The 22306-nt window shown below is 39.4% G+C and overlaps 4 protein-coding genes across 4 annotated transcripts; 2 read left to right on the plus strand and 2 right to left on the minus strand.

The window, feature by feature from the left end:
* The first annotated feature begins 1280 nt into the window (after positions 1 to 1280).
* On the plus strand, positions 1281 to 2029 carry LOC114536587. Its single transcript, XM_028557935.1, has one exon. The coding sequence runs from the start codon at positions 1338 to 1340 to the stop codon at positions 1935 to 1937; it is 600 nt and encodes a 199-aa protein (XP_028413736.1). The 5' UTR covers positions 1281 to 1337; the 3' UTR covers positions 1938 to 2029.
* Positions 2030 to 2368: 339 nt separating this feature from the next.
* On the minus strand, positions 2369 to 7371 carry LOC114536585 (WD repeat-containing protein 7-like). Its single transcript, XM_028557933.1, has 10 exons — positions 7242 to 7371; positions 6064 to 6746; positions 5808 to 5958; positions 5151 to 5390; positions 4662 to 5011; positions 4207 to 4416; positions 3778 to 3860; positions 3516 to 3615; positions 3287 to 3391; positions 2369 to 3020 (listed from the first exon to the last, which is right to left on the minus strand). Exons 1-10 carry the CDS (start codon positions 7303 to 7305, stop codon positions 2841 to 2843), a joined length of 2166 nt encoding a protein of 721 aa, XP_028413734.1. The 5' UTR covers positions 7306 to 7371; the 3' UTR covers positions 2369 to 2840.
* Positions 7372 to 7600: 229 nt separating this feature from the next.
* Positions 7601 to 18527, minus strand: LOC114536554 (WD repeat-containing protein 7-like). The gene is made up of 18 exons (XM_028557899.1): positions 18440 to 18527; positions 15949 to 16058; positions 15513 to 15591; positions 15269 to 15364; positions 15038 to 15116; positions 14811 to 14884; positions 14592 to 14711; positions 14398 to 14508; positions 14255 to 14289; positions 14120 to 14148; positions 13926 to 14005; positions 13647 to 13735; positions 13480 to 13559; positions 9721 to 9800; positions 9354 to 9510; positions 8916 to 9136; positions 8488 to 8683; positions 7601 to 7689 (listed from the first exon to the last, which is right to left on the minus strand). Exons 1-18 carry the CDS (start codon positions 18464 to 18466, stop codon positions 7601 to 7603), a joined length of 1752 nt encoding a protein of 583 aa, XP_028413700.1. The 5' UTR covers positions 18467 to 18527.
* Positions 18528 to 18548: 21 nt separating this feature from the next.
* On the plus strand, positions 18549 to 21909 carry LOC114536586 (signal peptide peptidase-like 2B). Its single transcript, XM_028557934.1, has 7 exons — positions 18549 to 18743; positions 19095 to 19218; positions 19320 to 19510; positions 19762 to 19884; positions 20041 to 20121; positions 20198 to 20352; positions 21344 to 21909. The coding sequence occupies exons 1-7, from the start codon at positions 18569 to 18571 to the stop codon at positions 21494 to 21496; spliced, it is 1002 nt and encodes a 333-aa protein (XP_028413735.1). The 5' UTR covers positions 18549 to 18568; the 3' UTR covers positions 21497 to 21909.
* The last annotated feature ends 397 nt before the right edge of the window (positions 21910 to 22306 follow it).

Here is a 22306-nt window from a genome sequence, read left to right on the forward strand (position 1 = left end):
TTTCAGACCACAAACTTTACTTTTTCATGTGCCGAACCGAATGAAAATCAACTAAAAGACTTCAGAACATTATAACTTTATAGCTTCAGCTTTCGGCACATGAAAATTTGACTTTTGAAACGGGCTAATTAGATCTATGGTCTAACAAATCTAGCCTGATTATAAATCAAAGAGCTTTAGTGATTTCATTCTAAACGGCTGTGCAGATTGATTTGTGCAAACATATTTAATATGTATTCGGTCAATCTCAATTTTCCTTTGTCCGGGGATATTAAAATTTGAAATGGCTTTCATCGTTGAATGGATACTCCATCAAAAATACGAAAACATCTGTTCAAAATAAACAGACAATGGTAAATAGTTAATTAAAACTGTAATAACAAGTATTTAAATACCGTGTCGAATACACTGGAACTGATCTTGTGGTCGTTCAGCGAAAAGTATCGAATAGGAAAAATAAGTTTTCACTCTGGTAACATAGTTATGGGGAAAACTGAAATATTTTTGAAATATTTCGCTGTCTTTATTACCTCTTTGACAGTGATTTTAGGGATGCAAGCCCAGCTTTCCCTGTTCTCAAAGAAAGGTATCGATACTGTAGTATATTATTATTATACATCTTTGTCTTTGATATCTGGTGCGTATGATCTCACTGCGTATACGTGATATTATCAAATCATATAGTTCTTATGAACAAGCTAGGGTATATAGTAGGGGATACTCTCCATCTTCTTAAACGGGTTTAAGAGTTCGACGTTAATTCACCAGATTTCGACGTATTTTTTTGAATAATTTTTCAGGTCAAATATATAGTTCACAAACCATGTAAATAATTGTATAGGCTTTCGGCTGGAAGGAAGAACAATCAAGTCGTTTCACGTCTCGTCTTTGACAGAATGTGGTCAATGGTGCTTGAGGGACCCTGGTTGTTTATCGATGAACTATGGGTTAGCGAACAGCGATTCGCAATTGAGCATTTGCGAGCTGAATAACTCTACAAGAGGAGGTCTGAAACACGATACACATTTTGCGTACTACGAGGCTATCGAACGGGTACGAATGTTATGTATTATTTCAGGCAAATATCAGGGAAAACTGTCGCCATCACCTAACGCGCATGGGATGGTGGGAAACCATGCATGCAGTATACTATAAGATTAGCTGGATTCTAGGCAGACATATACCAAATGATCAATAAAAAAACTGTAAAAATGCTCTAGAACTTGACAGATCCACACATCCAAGTAAAAAACTTGCCTTCAACTTTATTTTAGAAACCCAAGGAACCCGTGAAATCAAAAAGTATTTCGAAGAATGCGACAAGCTGCTCCTACTACATGGTCCATGGTGCACCGGGGGTTTACACGATATACAACACCGCAGGAAACAAGACGTACAACGTTCACTGCCATTTCGACCAGAAAAATCAAAAGAGTTGGACGATGGTTACGTCATTCGCGTTTTCAAACAATCAACACTTGTCGAGCAGTCCATTTTGGGTGGACAAACCGTACAACGAGGAGGCACCAAACTTTAAACTCTATCGTATGTCCTTGAAAAGGATGATGAAGGTACGAAAACTAGCTACTGAGTGGAGATCAATTTGCGCATACAACGGAAAGATGTCTGATCGGTTGGACTCAGTCAGAGGAGAGTTTAAAGACCTCGATCCATTGAAGAACGTTAGGATAGGCAGTTGTAAGCGAGTCAAGTACGTTAACATCAGGGGAACTACGTGCATTGATTGTACTGCTAAAGTTTTTCAAACGGAGACACAGTTTTTTCATATTGACAGCGACAAGACATGCACGCTTCCATTTCCTCCTGATGCTTCGACAATCAGCGAGGATAACTTTGGTTACTACCGAAATGTCAACCCAAACTTTACTTGCACCAGTGACGGAGAATCTACGACAAGCTGGTGGTTTGGGAATTAAGTAATACAAGTCTCACGGATAGCATAGCCGTACCTACGGGGAGTGGGAGGGTGTTTTTTATTCATATACTCATGCTCGCACAGAGAACTCTAATATACTTTCTTGTTTTATTTCTGTCTCAAACATGTTAACGTGCATGGGGCTGTTTCCGCTTCCTTATAGTGGTATAGACTCTGTCTTTTTTCATTTTTATTATGATTCGTCTTTTCTAACTCTACATCACAGGTAAAGGCTGGCATTTTATGAAATTAAAATAACTTTAAATAAGTATAATAATAATAAAGTTTATTGGTCAGGGACTCACAGGCTTAGAATGAAACGACAATCAGTCCAAAGGACACCGCGGAAATTGGTAGACTTAGCCGTAATTCTCAATACTTAGACTTTAAATTCGGCAAGCTAAAAGATTTATAAATACTCAACAAAATATCTCTTGCACAAAAGATTTGAAGCTTGCACACGGCAAAAACAAATCATCTGAAAATGTCTCAAAATGGCCATTTTACGGTGGCAGATGCATACGAAGAGCCTTCAAAAGTTTCCAAAACCGATATTGGAAGAAAAATTGAACTTGTTTTCAACTTATTTGATAGTATTTTCTTTGACAGCAGTTTCTGAATACTAGGATTCAAATGTGAGCAACTGATGAGATATTTGACTTCCAACACCAATTTCTGCGGTGTCAGTCCAAAGCAAGTATAAAACATGCAAAAAGTCTCGTCTTATGTAATTGATTACTGTAATTCAATTGTTAGTTATCTAATCTGCTCTGTGTACCTACCACGAAAAGAATTGTTGTTGAATCATCAATGTGGTTATGATTCGTCACCGTTAACTTTGCATTCGTTTCCAAACCGCAGTAATGATATTCATTGAAGTAACCGCGTGTCATTCCGAGGGAAACTAAGCCGTAAACTTGTGCTGCGTGCCGTCAGCCAATAGCAACACGACTGATTTCTGGCTCACCCAGACTAACTTGGTTTGCTTCAGATTCACCGGAGTGATTTTCACCTCACGCGAAACATTCGAGGAACGAGTGCATTTGATTCCGGAGCCCAGGACACCGAACAGCGAGGAACTCGTCTGCGGATGGAAAAACAAAGGAATAGGCTGGATAAAAGGAGTTTGTTTAAATTAACCGAAAGATAGAGAAAGGGGGTGGTGAAAGGGGGGCATAAGGGTAAAGAGGGGCTAAAGAGTAAAAAAGGGCCAAAGGGTCAAAAAGGCGCCAAGGGTTAAAACGGGGCTAAGGGGTGAATGAAAAGAGTGAAGAGGGTGAAAGGGGATGAAGGAGGTGAAGGGGGTAAACGGAGGTAGGGGGTTTAAATTATAAAGCTGAAAATACTCACCTGCCAAAAGTTAATTTTTGCTTCTTCGTAAGAATAGGTGGCGAGTAATTTGCTGTCTTTTGAGAATCTAACGGCGGTGATTGCAGATGAATGTGCTGGAATGATCTGTGAAGGACATAAACGTCTCTATGAGACCTTTTTATCCGGTCGTAACAGATAAACTTAACATGCATGCTAAGTGTATCATGATAAGTTAATTTTTAATTCAGGTACACAGCGTATGCAGTACCTGTTCCTTGGACGAGCGAAGTTCATAAATTGTGAGTTGACCTGATTTCGAACCGACTGCAAGACGACGTGTATTGGGACAATAACTGACCATGTGAAATCTAAAAGTAAATACATCCAGTGAAACGTAAGTCGGTTGCCTTGGACACTTCAACAGACCGTCTTAAACAAACACAACTTCAACACCCGTAAAACAATTAAATTCAGTCAAAATTCTAATCTTGTATCAATTTGATTTAACAGTGAACAAACCATGTACGCACTTGAAAAGGGCAGAGAAAATCTCTTCTAAGCTTCGTTCTTTTAGTTGTTTTGGCTCAATGCAGTGGACAATGATCTGTACTACCTAAAATTATTTAAAAAAGGTCATGCTTCATTCGCTTTACATGGTTTAACAAATATATTAGCTTGTAGGTACACCATGTAAGTACTGCAAAGCTTTCGGTCCGTTAACTCAGGCCTTCATCAGTGCAAATACTTCAAAAACTCGTTTACCGAAAGCTTTGCAGTAATTAAATACTTACGTGGTGTACCTACAAGCTAATTTACTTGGTAAATGGTCTTTATTACACATATCAACAGCAGTTACGCTAAATTATTGATGTGTTCACACTTTTTAAGAATTATGTTTGCATGTCACCATACAAACTTACAAGAATATTCCTCTCGCTTTATGTGGAATATGATATTACCTCTGGTAACAGTTTAATGACTTCTTGCTGTGTTTTGTCAATCATCAATTCAAGAACTCGCAGAATTTCTTTCTTAGAGCGATGCAGGGTGGACGAGTGTTGCACGTCCGCGGACGAGGGCTGATGACGAACATGGCTGTAGACCGCTATGGCTGCTGGGGAGGCTTGATTGAAAGAGAGCGAGGCTTGCGCCGAGGAACTGCGCGCCACCTGAAAATGTAATTGTGGTGTAAGTTTGTCAACCTTGAAAGGTCTCTCATAACTTTTAACAAGTATGGAACAGTTTGAGACAAACTTGTTAAGTCATTCATCTTGTATAGAAAGTTTCAAATAAGTATTTGAGTCGGGAGAAGCGGATTAATCAAGATTTTTTATCAGAAGTATACACGGTGGCAGTATTTGAAAGATGAGTTTTAAGATTCTGCGAGACTTGAGCGAGAAACGTTACTACAAACCTCTTTCGCTAATGTTGTTATGAAGACCAGCGGACGGGCAGTGGAAATCAAGGTGAGTGCATGTCGCGCTGATCTTTGTGAGTCCGCAGCACTGGAGAGAGGCAATCCTTTGGAGAACGAAGCCACGTGACCCCTGTTGTCAGGACAGAGTTCCAGCAGGGCCATAAGTACCGCTGACACGTCCATATAAGGCTCCCACAAGGGGAAACCACGGCCTATCAGGTCGATGGCGGCTCGTCGCATCGATGTATAGGATAACGTACGGGAGGATTGACTTTGGGACTTGAGCAAAATAAACATGAGCGCTCGACTGGTGAGGTACACGACCCGAGAGGGAAGCAACATTTCACCTGAGTTGAAATGAAAACAGAGGCTAATTTTATCTCTTTTTGAATTGGAACTATGCGGGAACTAAAATATGACATATGGTTTGCACTGTCCTGGAAGAAGACAAGTATTGTAAAAAAGTTCGCCAGTACAACATATTACCTTGAAACCCGACTTTCTTCTGCGAATCGTTCGACGATTTCTCTCCCTTGTTATTGGTCCCCGACAGCGCCCCGAGATCTTTCTGGAACTCGGAACCAATCACGGCCAACATTATGATCGAGGTTGCCTGGCGACGGCTGGCGTCATATTGGAAGAGCTTTTTCGCGCCATCGAGAACGTTGAGTACGTCTTCGGAAAAATCATCTTCGCCCACGGACACATCGCTGGAATCTGAGTTTTCTAGGGAAATTGAAAAGTCGTTCTAGCGACAAAGTTGCAAAGCTATTGCCACAGCCTGGTGAAAAGAGTTGGGGTTAACTTAAGGTCCATTTTAAGCTAGAAAGACTTTATTATGAGAGATTGGTTAAAGTGTACAAAAGTTGAACCAAGATACCAATTTTATAGCTGTACTGTTTCAAAAGGCGAAAACAATAACTGAGATGATTCTCATTTCGTTATCTCAACAAACATCAAATTTGCTTCCATCAAGTGTAAGCCATTATGGTTGAAGAACATAATCTATACTTTTTTCTTATTCATAAAATGGGGGAATCTAATATAAGCAAGGAGTCAAGCACGAATCTGGCAACGATAATTTTAGATTCAATTCTTTTCGTCTCCTGTGTTCGCAATGTACTAATATATCGACACACATACCAAAATCGGAATCGCTGGATTCCAGTAGAACGCTAGAGCCTTCAATTTCCTGGGGCAAATATTGTACCCAGGTTTCCACAACTTTAGCTCGGCCTTCCATATTTATTCGCCGCAACTCGGTCACGAGAATAGCTTGGGCTGCTTCACGAATCTTCACATGAAACATAGGATAATTTGAGTATAGAATAATCATTAAACCCACCTCTTGCAACAGAAACTTTCACTACTAAATTTTCAGTGCCTGCAGGGAACTCACCTCCAGACAGCGGTCTTGCCATCTCCTTGCTAATACGTGAAGTAATGGCGGCCTATATTGAGCCATGTCCAATTTATCGGGTAGAAGACAGCAGTACAATGTTGCCAGTCGACTCCAGCCCGCTTTGATGTTTGCGCGGATCATAGAACTGATTGCAAGGTTCGCTTCCTCATCGCGTGACGGCGACTCGACTTCGGGACCCTTCGTGGCGTCCTCGCTCCGCCGAGGAGGAGGAATAGAAGGTTTCTCGTGACGAGGCAGAAAGCTGACTTGAGACATGCTCATGAGGGTGTTTGTAAGAGCAACGATACTTAGCGAATGTTGAGTTGTCAGCGCAGAACAAAATTCCCAACGGGATTCGAAGAACTTCTTGTGACCAGTTTCCTTAGAAGAACCATCGGTCGGATCAGAGTTCGAATACCATCCGGGCACGATCAGGCTAAGCTTCCGGTGGGTTAAAAGACCGAAAGAAATGGGTTTGATGGGTTTGAGAAGCCCGAGTCTGTTCGTACAGGTTTCGTCGATCTCCGGATCCAGTCCCCAAGAGTGTAAACACGAGACGAGCAGCTGAGCACCATCGTGAATCTCCTCCAGGAACTTTAGATTTGGACTGACTTGATTTGCCGAGGTGAACGAAACATGTTTTGAATGGTCTTTGTTTGCTTTTCGTGTGTTCAAGCCAACTAACATGAAAAAAGGTTACGAAGTTTAGCTATTTGGACGGTTTTTCTTGTCAGGAGAAGTCAAAACTTAGTGTTGTGTGTGAAATATTACACTCAGTGTGAGAAAAATCATCGCTTTCTTCTTCACAAGAATCTCTCTCTACATTGTACCAGAGTAGTTGGTGATCATTTAAGGCATGTTTACACTTCTAAATTCAATGTGATTTTGGACGAGATTTTATTCTTTTGACAGATGTGAACGAGATCAAAAGTTACGGGTGTTGAAATAAGGGCACTGATATATCAAAACATTCATAACTAATTGCTCGTTTGCATCTTTCAAAAGAAGAAATAGCAGCAAAACCTGCAAGTGTAAACGGACTTTGAACTGACTATGGTTAAACCTTTCAAGGATACATAAGTTAAGGCATGTTTTGAAGATTAAAGGGCAGAACTCAAGCAGTAATACAACACCTCCGCCACTATAAAACAGTTCAACCAAGCTTGGCTACTCACGTTTTTGCGTTTTCACTTCCTCCACGAGAAGATGGCAGATCAACGCCTCCATATCAAACAGCATGACGTGAATCTCCGGTTCATCCGCCCCCGTCTTCAAAGATGTCACACGTACTGGGACACTTTTACTCATCTCCTAACGTACTACAAGGAAAGTAATGAGCAATTAGTGAAAGGGGGGGGGGTTGGCTCAGTTCTTAGCATAGCTTAGTATAGTCCTTCCCATCGTACCTGGGGATCGCGTAGCGCCGTTCCTTTGCCTGACGACACGCGAGTTCTCTTGACTTTCCTCAACGACATTTTGACGCATTTTAGATTTGTCGCAAATGCGACAATTTTCGTGAAACACTGTCCTCGTCTTAAACTCCCATGCTTAAACTTTCCCGACTCTTCGTCGCAGGCAGGATTTCCACGGCAGCATCGCCAGTAACATACCGGTCTAGGGTTCCTGAAAGATAAAACGAGAGGAAACACATATACCATTATACCATGAATCATGATGTGGCTTGAAATGGGTAGTGTCGCAGCTCGTCGCAAGAATGATTTTCATTGGCTGAACTTTACAATACATTTCTGTTTCAACCAATAGCATAGCTTCGTTCATTAGAAAGCATAGAAAAGCATTATCCAATTGGACGAAAGTTTCCGAGAGCTGCGACATGTTCCCTTGAAATGAGTTGCTGCTTACTCATTTCATCAGTTGTTGAAAATAGTTTAGTACAAGTTCAATATAGTATACATAAGGAATCTCAAGCATTTTGACGAGTTGACAGATCAATAAATATGAAGCATTATTTATTAACTGGACTATAACTGAATGCAATGGAGTAATACAATAACAATTACTAGCCTTAAGGCCGTGCATTTTTTTTGCAACTTGCAATGCAATTCTACTTCTAAGAGATGTAAATGTACATTAGTGAAGAATCTTGCAGAAGAAAAGTGCATGAAGTGTAATAAACACAAAAGTTTCGTTGTTCCCAAATATACATCACTCAAACGTAGAACTGCATTGCAAATTGCAAGAAAAATTGCATCGTGTAACAGGGCGTTAGACTCGGTGATGATGGTGAAATTCGTTTTACAAAATGGAATTTTACAACAGAACAAAAAATGACCAAAAATTCAGAGCTAAAATCATCTCGCAAAAACTAAGCAGTCGCGGTGCAGGTTTCCCACTGTTCAGGAGCCAGGCAAAATGCTCCATAACTTCATAAATTCTACTCTACACAGAATCTTAGCTCACCAGTTTCAATTTGCCATACGTATACGCTTCCATCAGACAGGCCAATAATCAGAAAATCCTCGGCGGGTTTCCATCTCACAGTCTGCACGGGGAACCTGTGGCATGACGCAAGCAAAAGGCATCGATGATCACGCAAGTTTAGCAAAGCCACAGAATGATCTTGGGCTATCGAACACACACAGTGTTGAATGCGGACCTGGAAAAGAGCGAAACATCTCAAGGGCCTTATTCCATGATAGTGGCTCAACATTAAGATCCTACTGGTGGGTAAGCCTGTTCTACACAACTGGGCGAAGACATCGTTGGCATTCGCTTGAGTTCGCTGAACTGTAAATAAACTGGAAGTATAACTAGTGGTTAACATGCCACTACTCGGCTGAGGCCAAAATGGTGTTTGGAGCTGAGATACTTGATCTGAAACTACTTACGCTGCTTTCTGGAGGTGTACACGTCAACCTGAGTATCTCTCCGCCATTGGCTGAAAACGACGCCAGCAGTGCACCGGAAGTAAGGCTCCATAACTTGACCGTGAAATCTGCTGACCCAGACACGAACTGCTCGGGGGCATATCGGTCATACTCTCCGTATGGATACAGAAGGCACGTGACCTTACTTCGATGACCAATCAGCTTCTGATATTTCGGCCATGCTAAATGGAAAATCCATAGAATAGGGCGGGAAAGGACTGGGACTAATTGTTAAATAAAAATCCATTTCTCGGATGAAACAACTTAATATCTCTTGAAATATACTTTATTTCTGTTTCAAATTTACGTCAGGGCTATAGTTCTTATAACGGAACATAATACCCCCCACCCCCCTCTTTGTCAGATGAACATGGGAAACGTCAACCCTGTCACACTCACCAGCTGGATCAGTGTTGTTTTCCATCATGAACTGCGTTTTGGCGGCTTTGGTGGCGGAGATTATGATAATGGACCCATCTTGACGACCGCACGCGATTCTTCCTTGAGCCGCCAAAAACAAGCTTGACGTGATCTTCACGGGTTTTCGTCGGCCGTCCTGTAAACGTAAACAAAATGCTTAAGAATGCAGATAAATTTCTGACAGAATCACCACCAACCCATGCTAGAATTCTCTAAGCTCAAGGCATAGAGAACACTAGAAAATGACTTAAACTACAAACCCTACCGTACCACTATGACCTATGCTAATCACAGTAAAGTTCAATCATGTTACAAAAACACTGTGAGTATATTTTCAAGAACATACCAATGAATCGAGCAAGCCACAAGGCTTGTTTGAGGATAGCCAGACATCGATGAAACTACCCGTTTCACTACAAGGAATTGCTAAAAAATAAAATTTAGGATTTAGTGTTTTTACAGCCGTCATAAACAGCCGCCACTATGAAGTTGTAAAACGAATTTGTTCACATTTCTTTTGTGAAATTTTGACCATTTTGTGAATGATTAAATTTGTGATTAAATATGTTGCAGCGAACTTAATTATTCTACTCCAGGTAAACGGCTCAGTTGTTCTTTGAATGTACAAACTATCGATATATTCAATTGCCACTTTAAGCAGACTTCGGACACAGTCCAGAAGGCCAAATGCGTCTAATACTATATTGCGGCCCGTGATCAAAATAATCTGCAATAACATGCGCGCTGCAGACCGCAATAAGAATCTGGACACAAACACCCGCGGCTGTCACAGAGATACATGAAAAAACTGTTTGTATACGTCATTTTCAGCTGAACACAAAAGCAAAACTTGCTAATTATTGTCTAATTACGACGTACAGCAAATTGGATGATGTAACAAACATCTAATTAATGAAATACAATTAATTAGCAACGTAACAAAGCATGCGCGAGCGAGCCCAGTCATAATTGAATTGCTTTCAGACAGTGCGGAGTTACATTGTTACAGAGAGAATCTAAATTGAGTTTATCGTCGTTTATTAAGGAATTTTGAAAAGCGAAATGAGTGAGGAACGCGAAATATGTTCGCCTAACGATGGCGAAGACGCTCCGAGTAATTCCGAAGATAATTCGGAGATTTATTCCGAAATGAAGGAAATGTTGAAAAGGGATTGTCTCTTTCCGAGACCAAGCGATCATCTTGCGACCGTATTGCGTTCGGGGGCACGTCGTCCTTTGTCGCCGATCGTGAAAGTACACTCGTTAGCATACCTGTTTCCCGCTATCGTCATTATTCGGGAAAAACTTGACGACATGCAAGCGATGAAGAAGACGATCGAGTTCATTGGTTTCATGGCAAAAAAGAAAAAGTTGTTCAGCGATCACCACCACTGGGACATGCGCACGAAGTTCTTGGATGTGCGTTTGAGAGGTATGCAAAAGATCGTCGAAGATCCACGCAGAGCAAGCCGCAAACCGAAGGGAGAGTTTCTTGTGCGAATTCCGATCAAAGCGCTTCAAAAAGACGCGGAAAAAACAAAGAATGGTTGGGACAACGAATACCCGAACGTGTTCATCGGCTCCAGTGGTAAGTACAATCGGCCAATGAATGAACTCGTCAGCGCGGTTCGAAGCGAAGCGAAAATCCAACACTTGAAAGGAAAAGCTAATGGGGATGCGATTGCGCCCGAACGAGGAGACTTTGGATCGGCGAAAAATACAAGAATGACAACCGAAAGAAATCGGGAGGAAACTGACGCCGGGGATTCAAACGAACGGAGCTGCATCGAAGAAGCATCTGCGTGTACAACGGACAGTTTACCTGCGTGTGAAATGGATGGTTTACCTGCGTGTAAAACGGACAGTTCGTCTGCGTGTACAACGGACAGTTCGCCTGCGTGTGAAATGGATGGTTTACCTGCGTGTAAAACGGACAGTTCGTCTGCGTGTACAACGGACAGTTCACCTGCGTGTGAAATGGATGGTTTACCTGCGTGTAAAACGGACAGTTCGTCTGCGTGTAAAACGGACAGTTCAACTGCGTGTGAAATGGACAGTTCACCTGCGTTGAAAACGGACAGCTCGTCTGTAGGTGAAACGGAAAGTTTACCTGCGTGTGAAACGGAGAAAAGATCGGCCATTGAAAATGGCGAAAGACCGAAAGTAACTCTTGAGATGCTACGAGAACAGTATCATCGGAAAAAACAAAGAAACACGGCAAACGTTGAAAGTACCGTGGACGAGAAACGTCGACGAAAGGGCTCTTCGAAAGGGCTCTCCGAAAAAACTCTTGAAGAGTTGCGGAAACAACATCGTCTTCAGAAAGAAAAGGAGGCAAAGAACAGTGAATCGTTAGAACAAACTCTTGAACAGTTGAGAGAACAATATCGTCTTCAGAAAGAAAAAGACGCAAAGAACAGTGGATCGTTGGAACAAACTCTTGAACAGTTGCGACAACAACATCGCCTTCAGAAAGAAAAAGACGCAAAGAACAGTGGATCGTTGGAACAAACTCTTGAACAGTTGCGACAACAACATCGCCTTCAGAAAGAAAAGGAGGCAAAGAACAGTGGATCGTTGGAACAAACTCTTGAACAGTTGCGAGAACAACATCGTCTTCAGAAAGAAAAGGAGGCAAGGAACAGTGGATCGTTGGAACAAACTCTTGAACAGTTGCGAGAAAAACATCGCCATAAGAAAGAAAAGGAGGCAAAGAACAGTGAATCGTTGGAACAAACTCTTGAACAGTTGCGAGAACAACATCATCTTCAGAAAGAAAAGGATGCAAAGAACAATGAATCGTTGGAACAAACTCTTGAACAGTTGCGAGAACAATATTGGCTTCAGAAAGAAAAGGATGCAAGAAATGTACAGAATACCCAGGACGAAAAACTTAAACAAGAGAGTCTTCAAAGAGGATTGGACGGCCATTCATCACGCACGATGGATATGCCTTCGACAAGCACAGATTACGAACATTTTTCTCCGAGCTACGAAAGCTCACAGGATCTTATTGTGAACGGAAAATCGATCCAGCAAAGTTTTGCCGCCGAGTTGGACAGCAGAGCGGAAATGCCGACTTGTAAAGTTCAAGACGAGCTGGTGTTGGAAGACATCAATGATAACGATATCGTTGGGGGTTTGTTGATCGTCCGTACATCCTGCACATTGGAGATCTCTGAGGATGACGAAGATGCGGGCATGCGGGCCACGACGGGTGCAAACCTTCTGAAGAGCGAGGGTCGTGGAAAATTGATTCAACAAAATACGGTCGAGCAAAAAGAAGGACAAGAAAGAACTCTGTCAAGATTGCAGAGATTCCGAAATAGGATGAGTTCTTTGGTGTCCTGTTTCAGACGAAATCGAGTGATGCCCATTAACATTTGATGACTGACGTGGTAACTGGATGGACGTTGATGCGTGCAAATTCATGAAACATTATGGGACTAAAGTTAGGGCAAGAGTTGTGGCAAGATGAAAATTAGAGCGAGAGTTACAACAAAGCTGTAGCGAGGTTTGCGTCCGGAAAATTCGAGTTAGGGTTGTGTTGGACAATGGGATAGGTGTTGGAACTTTGGGCTTCGATTTTGGGGGTATTTGTCTGTTGTTTGCGCATGAGAGTTTATAGATTAATATATATTCATGTAAATATTCAAAGATGATATTTTTGTACAGTATAATACGACTTAATATTAAAATATTGAAAAAATACAACACCGCCTACTCGTTATTTCTGGCTTCGAAATGTAACTTTTATCGATCTGAATAAACGTGAAAATTAGGAAAATATTACTAACCAGAAAACCTATATATTCATTTCAGAATGAAGATGCCGAAAATTATTACAACCTAATCCTCTTGGCGGTGGCGTCTTGCGTCTTAGATTTATCAAGATGTTTATCATCGGATTGAGATGCGATTCACCTCCGCAAATGGATTTGCCAACGATAAGTAATCACATATTTCAAGAGGGTCATGCATTGAAGTAACGATTCAAATATATGTCAATCGATACATGTATCCTTATGTACAGAATTGCACTGTCGAGAAACGCACAAAAGTAGACCTTTGGTACAGTTGAATCTCCTCTACAGACTATACACACCTTCATGAGGTTTCCCAAAATTTTGACCTCCATTGTTCTCAAGTTCTTTAACGATTTGATCGATGCGCCAAATGTTCACTCTTAAAACAAAACGGTTAAATTCGATTTTAGAGGCTTGCCTAGAATTTCTGCGGAACACACGATCGTCACAAAAAGTCTTGACTTGCCTTCCACTTGCATTTCCTTCCACGATTAATTTGTGAAACGGTTCTCGTCGGCCAAAAGAAAACATCATTCTTGAACCGTTAAATGTTTTCTAAAACATATCAAAAACGGGATATTTTTAACGGTTAATTAATTGTTATCTTTGGTCAACAATAGGTAGGTAAAAAAGATATAAAATTATATAATTTTCTATATTAATTTGACTCCAGTTTAAATGAATTACACAACACTTATTTAACAAAACATTTATGTTTTTGCAATTGGGGCATTGTATCACGCACCTTTTGACCTTGATTTTGAAATGTGTAAATCAATTCAGGTTGACCATCTCTGTCTTGTTGTCGGATTGAAACTTGCCCTGCTGAAAAACAAATAAAAATTAGATTTAAACCTTTTAATATGGCTGGAAAGAGCATCTTAAAATGAATAATTGTCAACTGCATTGTAGACAAAAAGTGCCAAGTATCAATTTCACCTGGAATAACTTGTTTTTCTGGGCAACATCTAGTTAAACAAAATGCAAGTGTTCCTTGTTATTATTACTGCATTTTATAAATTATGTATAAAAAATAATTTAAAATGAAATGTGATATGCTTTAACTGTTCATACCTCTGAGGCAGTCTGTACATATAGGCTTTTCCTATCTAAAATGTGTAAGAATATTAATATAGATACCAATTTTGAGTTAACTCAAACTCTGAAATATTTATGTATATAATCATCTCAAAAAAAGGAGAAAGATTAACAATTACCTTTGACCAAACAAGAACACAATTGCTTTGAACAAAGTCAGCTGCAGACCAGGTCTCAGCAGATCCCGCTGACATGGCCGTTAAGAACTGGAAGTTACTGACATCGTACATCTGAGCAAAAATTTAGTGACAATTTTAGTAAAAAAAATCATTTTGCTATCTTCTTGGTGGTGGTTGCATAAATGAAGGTGTACCTGCCATTGTTTTGCTGAGACAATGAGTATAGTTCTCTGTGAGAATGGATTGCAAACAACATGAAGTGCTTTCATTCCAGCCATCTGAGATAAACTTTGATCATACATTGCTTCTATTGCCTAAAATAGTAATATTTTTTCAAAACGTGCAGTGCAGTTATTTGTTCTATATATAAAGCATGTTAGCCCTGACCAACCAAGTGCCAATTAAATAACCACCTTATTTTCTGGATTTCTTTTTAATGGCCATATTTTCACTGTTCCCGAAAGCGTTATTCCAACAAGAACATCCTCTGAAGAAAAAGATTTATGCAATCCAGATTAATGAAACTAGTTGTAGATAAGATTACATATGACATTCATGTGGTGTAAATTCTACTATTAAGGTGATAATAGAGATTGAAAAAAATCTAATCAGAGAAACTCTGTGAGATTGCACTGCACACCTTGACGGCGCGGTGGTCTAACCACACAAGCTGCGGCTAACCAATTTGAGGATGCACTGGATGATAGCGTATACAGCACCTGTAAAAAGATATAACAAGATATATCAAAATATAGAACTTGAGAGAAAAATGTATATTGAAAAGATACCTGAAAGTGTTTGACAGACCAAGTGATTGTAGTGGCTCAGTTTCATACATGAAAGCTGCAAATGTCTGATATTTTACATTTACCTCTAAAGTAAGAACATCCACAACATAGACATCAAGATAATATCCATGGCAAACAACCCTCCACTCCTTATTACCCCCAGTGGAAACATGGAATGGCTGAATTAAACCAAGTGAATATGTTAGACATTGCAGTGTACAATTACTGTATACGCAGAATATATACACTCAAACCCAATTATTACATCAAAGTTCCGCTACCCAGGGAAACTTGGTCAATTTGAACTGATAAAGCTTTTGTACTCACCAATAAACTTGTGTGTGCTCCTGCAATGGTATTTGTTTGTATGCAAAGTCCATCATCCACATCCCAAAGACACAATTCCCTTATGAAAAGAGATAACATTATGAGTTTGGAGAACCAACTGGAATATGTATTAAAGCAAATTTTTATTCTATTTGATCCACAACTGCAATATATAGCATCAAAATGTGAGATATAGAGTTTTTTCTAATCTTATTGAGCTATCAATGATATGGAAGGTATACATATTGCAAGGGGCTCTAAGGGAGGGTGCATACTGTTAGATTGTGAGGTGAAAGTTATAGATCCAGAATGTGGGTGGATCATGAAAAGGAGATGGAAGTCAGTGCATACAGATGGCTATTCTGTGATATTCTCCAGGCAGCTGGCTTGTTCAGATATCAATTTTGCATTTGACTTATCAATGATAAGAAATTACCCATTTTCAGCAGCACTGATTACAGCAGACTGATTTTCCAAGCCAACACAAGCACAGGCTAATGCACTGACCAGATCACTGTGACCAAATATTAAACTCTTTGCAACCACCTACAAAATTAGCCAAAATACATTCAACAGGATAATACTAACTATTTTCTACTATGCTGCAAGATAAATTAGCACCTATCAATGCCCAGACTGGGTGAGAAAGATGCAAGGTGGTACTGGGATACCAGCAAGTGACGGTGGTAGGTGGGGGTAGGCCCGATCGTCTCACCTCAACTTTGCCCCCCTCCAAATGCCTAACATCCCAAACGCCTAACTGGCCTGACTTTGAACCTGTTATGACAGTTTTCTGATCATAAGTCACTAGTATACAGGTCACCACGTGCTTCGGAGGAGTGCTGCCCCAAAATACCAACGGAACAACGGCAGATGTTGACATTATAATGAAACTAAAAGCCTGAAACTTTGAGAACTTCAGGTCACATCCATTGTTGTTCCTTTCGAATTTGTTTTCACTTGGATATCCGCTGAACAAGAAGCGGCGCTTTCCTCTCCATGTATTTTTCCCCGGTAATGACTTTTTTTAGTATCTTTCTAATTCGTTTAACCCCGAAGTTTACAATAGATAATTATATCTTATAGGCAATTTTTTGTGAAAATTACTATAAAGCACGTCAACTATAATAAAATCTGCGAACATATATAACTTATTTTGTGATTTGCATATTCTTCTAGGGTACAATGTCCGGTACTATTTGAATATACGGTAAAAATGCCACTTATTATTAATTATCGCAATTTTTCGAGAAGAGATAGAATTTTCGTTTTGTAAATATGGCTTTTATATTATATTTTATCATCGCGATCGTTCTGGCAATCCAACAGGTGAGTTTGCTGTAAAACGCATCGATATTTATTCACGCATGGCTTTAGATATCATTATATTTATCGCGTGAGTGGTTTATAATACAAGAGACGCTGAAGGCATTTTATTAAAATGCCAAAAAACTAACTTTCACTTTTCATAGGCGAACGGAGAGTATGCCATTTTGCGAGCGAGTTCTGAGTCGGGATCGAAGGATTTTTGTGTGGCATACTGGCCATTGTGGCACGATTTGCCTACGAAATTAAGATATACAGTACGTATCTACCCAGATGTCATTTGTCGACTTTTTAATGTTCTCATTTTTTAATCTACACTTGAAATTTGAAAAGTCATGGATACAATGACTATATTGTTTTCTAACCAATCGCCATCTAATATCTTACTTTGTTACACCTTTACGTATTTCGTTGTCCAATAGTTATAATTGCCTGCATTTGTTATGATTGCTTATGAAAAGCTAGGAGACAAAAAGATCTAAGTGACGCAGTCTGCATCAAGAAAACATGATTCGTCACAGTGAATTATAAATCAACTACTCTGAAAAAACGGAAATTTTTTCTAGCTAGTTTATCTATAATATCAAAATTATATATAATTTTAAAAATTAGTTTAGAAATTCATTGTTTTCACTGTCAATGAACACCAAAATATTAGCATATGTAGCATGACTAATTGTCAGGCTGGCTAGGCCACTGTAGATTTTTAGTTTAGATTTTTAGTCGTATATGTCATGAGTTGCCCATGTGTGCTGTTTTGCAACAAATCCATAACATTATCAAAATCTATAACAGCCAACCACTTAACAGCATATATCGCAGACTTTTTGCTTAATTTAGCACTTGGGTAATATCTTTTTTAGCCAAAATATGAATACCAACTGGTGCATCTTGAAGATCTATGTAACGAAGACAAACAATTCTCTTTTGGGAATAAAGCTGTATTTTCACCAGAGAATAAACATGTGCCTAATTGCACATTCACGAAGCGATATATGAATGCTCAAAGACAAAATGCTACAGAGTTGGTCGTTGTGAGCACAAATGATCAATTGGTATGATCAAGTTCCTATGACAAATAGAATTGCATTGACCAATTTATAGCCTGGTTGTTTCATGAAATGGTTGCCCCCATCAGTGGTTGAAATAAAATTCTTCATATTTTCTATAGTTTTTTGCAGTGGCAAACTCTCATTCAGACTATAATATATCAGAAATCCCTTTGGCCGTTATGAAGAAATCTGATTTCTCCACCATGCAGGTAGATGCATATGGTCAATACAGCACTGACCATATAACAGTAACGGATTGTTACAGTAAATAAAACAAAAATATTAGCACTGGAGACAAAGCTGACTGGCTACTATGTTTCACCTCAATCTTCTTTAGGCACTTGGTGAAAATGCAGTTGTTCAATTATATGTACCACCAATCTCTGCAATTGATACAAATATGATTGTGATATGGTTCCTAGCTGTTGGTACAGTTGTTATTGGTGCTTACTGGAGTGGTGTTGTTGCCACGGAACAAAGGTTGGTTTGGTTTAAGTTTAAAAAATGCATGTGGGTACAAAATTTGGAACTAAAACTTTCCCACAATACCTCTTCCAAGATAGTTTTAAATATCATATCTAACCATCTTTTCCTCCATTTTCTTGTTTATGTATGTAAAGAGAAACGAAAACAGGGAGTAATGAAGCTTCAAGCAGCAGCTCTGATGAAGATGAACAAATGCAGATCACCCCTTTGATGGTTGTCATCTTTGTCATATTCATCTGCCTGTTTCTGCTGTTGGTCTATTATCTCTATAAATATGTGGTTTATGTTATAATTGCTATATTTGCTATCGCCTCGGCATCTGGAACATTCGAGTGCCTTAATGCCTTTGCTCTTAAAATACCACTTTGTAAGTACCGCATTGTTTAAGAAGCTCGGTTCACATTATACACAAACTAGTGTTTTCAGTTGTTAAACATACTTGCCACCCCTAACCAACCATCCACATATACCTGAATGGTGAAGTCTATTGAAACATATTCCTGAATGGTGAAGTCTATTGAAACTTCTCTACAGCAATGTGTTGCCCTGGCTGTAATTTTACCCAGCTTCACAATGAGAATAACTTTAGAACTTGTTATTCAATGGCAGCAGAACTTGTTGTTTAAAGTATGGAGAAAGTCTCTTAGGTCTTTTGAAAGTCTCTTGAGAATCAAGGTTCATGAAAAACTGTGTGCCATCCTATTTGTTTTCCTCACAGGTACATGCAGAATACATGTGCCTTTCACTTCTGGTCCTGAAAAACATGTCCTTGTCAGGACAATGATTGTTTGCGGGATTTCGCTTGGTTTAGCCACCTGGTGGGTTATTGTACGCAACGAAAGGTAATTTGAGAAAATGCCGCTTGTTTCAACGACTAGAGATTTTATTATCCTCGCTCATTCGCAATGCAAATGTGAACACCGCACTTTACGTTTTCCAATAGCTACGGTTGGATCTTACAAGACATTCTTGGCGTGTTATTTTGTATATCGATATTGAAGAATCTACGGTTGCCAAGCATGAAGATTTGTACCTTACTGCTGGTGTTACTTCTGATCTATGACGTTTTCTTCGTCTTCATCACCCCACTTTTTTCTGCTGGTCATAACAGCGTTATGGTCGACGTCGCTACAGGTAGATAAGTAAATGATGTAGCTATAGCAATACGCGTTTTAATTTTAGCAGCGGGGTTATGTCTATGAATTCAACGGTGGAAGTTAAAGTATTAACCTTTAAAATGGCCTTATGAAAAAAGCTGGTCCAAATCAGAAGTTTTTCCAAAAGCTGGTCCAAATCAGAAGTCCAAAAACTCGGTTTTGTGGCAACCATCTATTTGATTGAAAAACTAGTCAATAGTATATCGATTGTTTTTATTGTATGTTCAGGTGAAGGACACAAAGAACAGCTTCCGATGGTTCTCAAAGTTCCACGTATCATCCGCTCTGCTCTGTTGATATGTGAAAGAAGGGATTACTCATTGCTAGGTTTTGGAGATGTTTTAGTGCCTGGTATGTTGGATTCATTCAACACAATAGTTGCGATTACTTTAGCTAGGAACTAGCGCTGGTCTGAAATGGTGGACATTGAAGAAAACAAAATCAGTAAAGCGCAGTAAAGAATAACGAATGCCCCCAATAAAGTCATATTTCTCTGTGTTTATCAAGGTCTTTTCGTTTCATTTTGTCATTCTTTCGACCGAATGGCAAAGACGCCATATCGAATATACTACATTGCCAGTTCGATTGGTAAGTTTTCCGAAAATGCAGCATCTTATTCAATCAACTGAATACTTATGATAATGATGGTATTTTTTACATTTAGCGTATGGCATCGGTCTTCTTATCACATTTGCTGCTTTGTATTTTATGAAAGAAGGTCAGCCTGCTCTGGTCTACCTCGTGCCGTCGACGTTACTAACAGTTATGATTATTAGTTTAATACGAAAAGAGTTTTGGGATCTATGGAATGGATCGTGTGTAAGTGGATAGACCGTCCTCATAGTGGCGTCAAACGCAGGATGAAAGTGTCACACGAAATTTGATTGGCTCCGCAAAACTGACGAGCCAATCAGTAACATTAGGCTTTTTGCGTTTGACGTCATTATGAGAAAGGTCTATTATATACAGTTACATTTTTGTCTGGTGAAATAAGTGATAATGGTAAAGTTCAAAGTTGAGATTTAAGAAAAACACGCCAGCGGCAACTCACGACTTACTTTATCACCTCAGCAATGAAAACCATCTGACATCTTCAGATTTCTTCAATTCATAATGTCCCTTCATTCCATAATGTCCCTTCATTCTATAATGTCCCTTCATTCCATAATGTCCCTTCATTCCATAATGTCCTTCATCCATAATGTCTCTTCATCCATAATGTCCCTTCATTCCATAATGTCCTTCATCTATAATGTCTCATCCATAATGTCCTTCATTCCATAATGTCCTTCATCTAATGTCCTTCATTCCATAATGTCCTTCATCCCATAATGTCTCTTCATCCATAATGTCCCTTCATTCCATAATGTCCCTTCATTCTATAATGTCCCTTCATTCCATAATGTCCCTTCATTCCATAATGTCTCTTCATCCCATAATGTCTCTTCATTCCATAATGTCCCTTCATTCCATAATGTCCCTTCATTCCATAATGTCCCTTCATTCCATAATGTCCCTTCATTCCATAATGTCCCTTCATTCCATAATGTCCCTTCTTTCCATAATGTCCCTTCATTCCATAATGTCTCTTCATCCCATAATGTCCCTTCATCCCATAATGTCCCTTCATTCCATAATGTCCCTTCTTTCCATAATGTCCCTTCATTCCATAATGTCCCTTCTTTCCATAATGTCCCTTCATCCCATAATGTCCCTTCATCCCATAATGTCTCTTCATCCCATAATGTCCCTTCATTCCATAATGTCCCTTCGCACCATCAATGACAATGTCTACCGTGTTCTATTTCAGAAATCCACCAACCCTATCACTCAACCGTTAGTACAAAGCGACAATGAAGACGACTGTGTTTATGACAGAGAAACGGACACACGTCGGTCGAGCACGTCTAGTAACGTAAACAATGAAAGTCAAAATAGTGAAAAACAACATTTAATTAACTAACCAATTTAACTAACCATTAAAGCTATGAAGAAATTCTAGTATATTGTTTAAAATAATTGTGCGCTGAATATGAACTTTATTCAGTAATTTTGGGGGACGTTGTATAAAGAATATTGTAAAATTGTTGACGTTGAGTTACGTTGTATAGTCCTTAATTTTATCACCGAATAATTTCAGCGGTCTGTTGTATAGCGTCTCTGCTATAGCTAGATATGCATCTATTAAAGTGTGGTTTCCATAACTTCTTATTTTTCACAAAGTTTACATCGTATATGAAGTAGAAAAATATTGCTTATATGCAAGAAGTACTTTTCTATACTGATATGAAATACTAATTAAATTTGTAAGAATACGTCTTTCACTGGAGTCAGAATAACAATTTTATATACGTTTATGATCGTGATTTGGCAAGTGTTTTGGTTCATGATAAGATTGTCTCAGTGCTTGGAAAATTGAAGTGCTGCATCATTGAATGGTTTTCCTTGAAACGTCGAAATTTGTAATATAAAATACTGCGAATCTTCCAAGGATGTTACTATGCTGTAGGTAACGTACAAACGGCTTTTTCATGGTAAATTATCGGTTAAAAACTCATGGCATTGGTCTTCTTATCACATTCGCTGCTTTGTATTTTATGAAAGAAGGTCAGCCTGCTCTGGTCTACCTCGTGCCGTCGACGTTACTAACAGTTATGATTATTAGTTTAATACGAAAAGAGTTTTCGGATCTATGGAATGGATCGTATGTAAGTGATAGACCGTCCTCATAGTGGCGTCAAACGCAGGATGCCAGTGTCACACGAAATTTGAT

Source organism: Dendronephthya gigantea, unplaced genomic scaffold (assembly GCF_004324835.1).
Source record: "Dendronephthya gigantea isolate DGI-Jeju-01 unplaced genomic scaffold, DenGig_1.0 000140F, whole genome shotgun sequence".
Lineage (NCBI taxonomy): Eukaryota > Metazoa > Cnidaria > Anthozoa > Malacalcyonacea > Nephtheidae > Dendronephthya > Dendronephthya gigantea.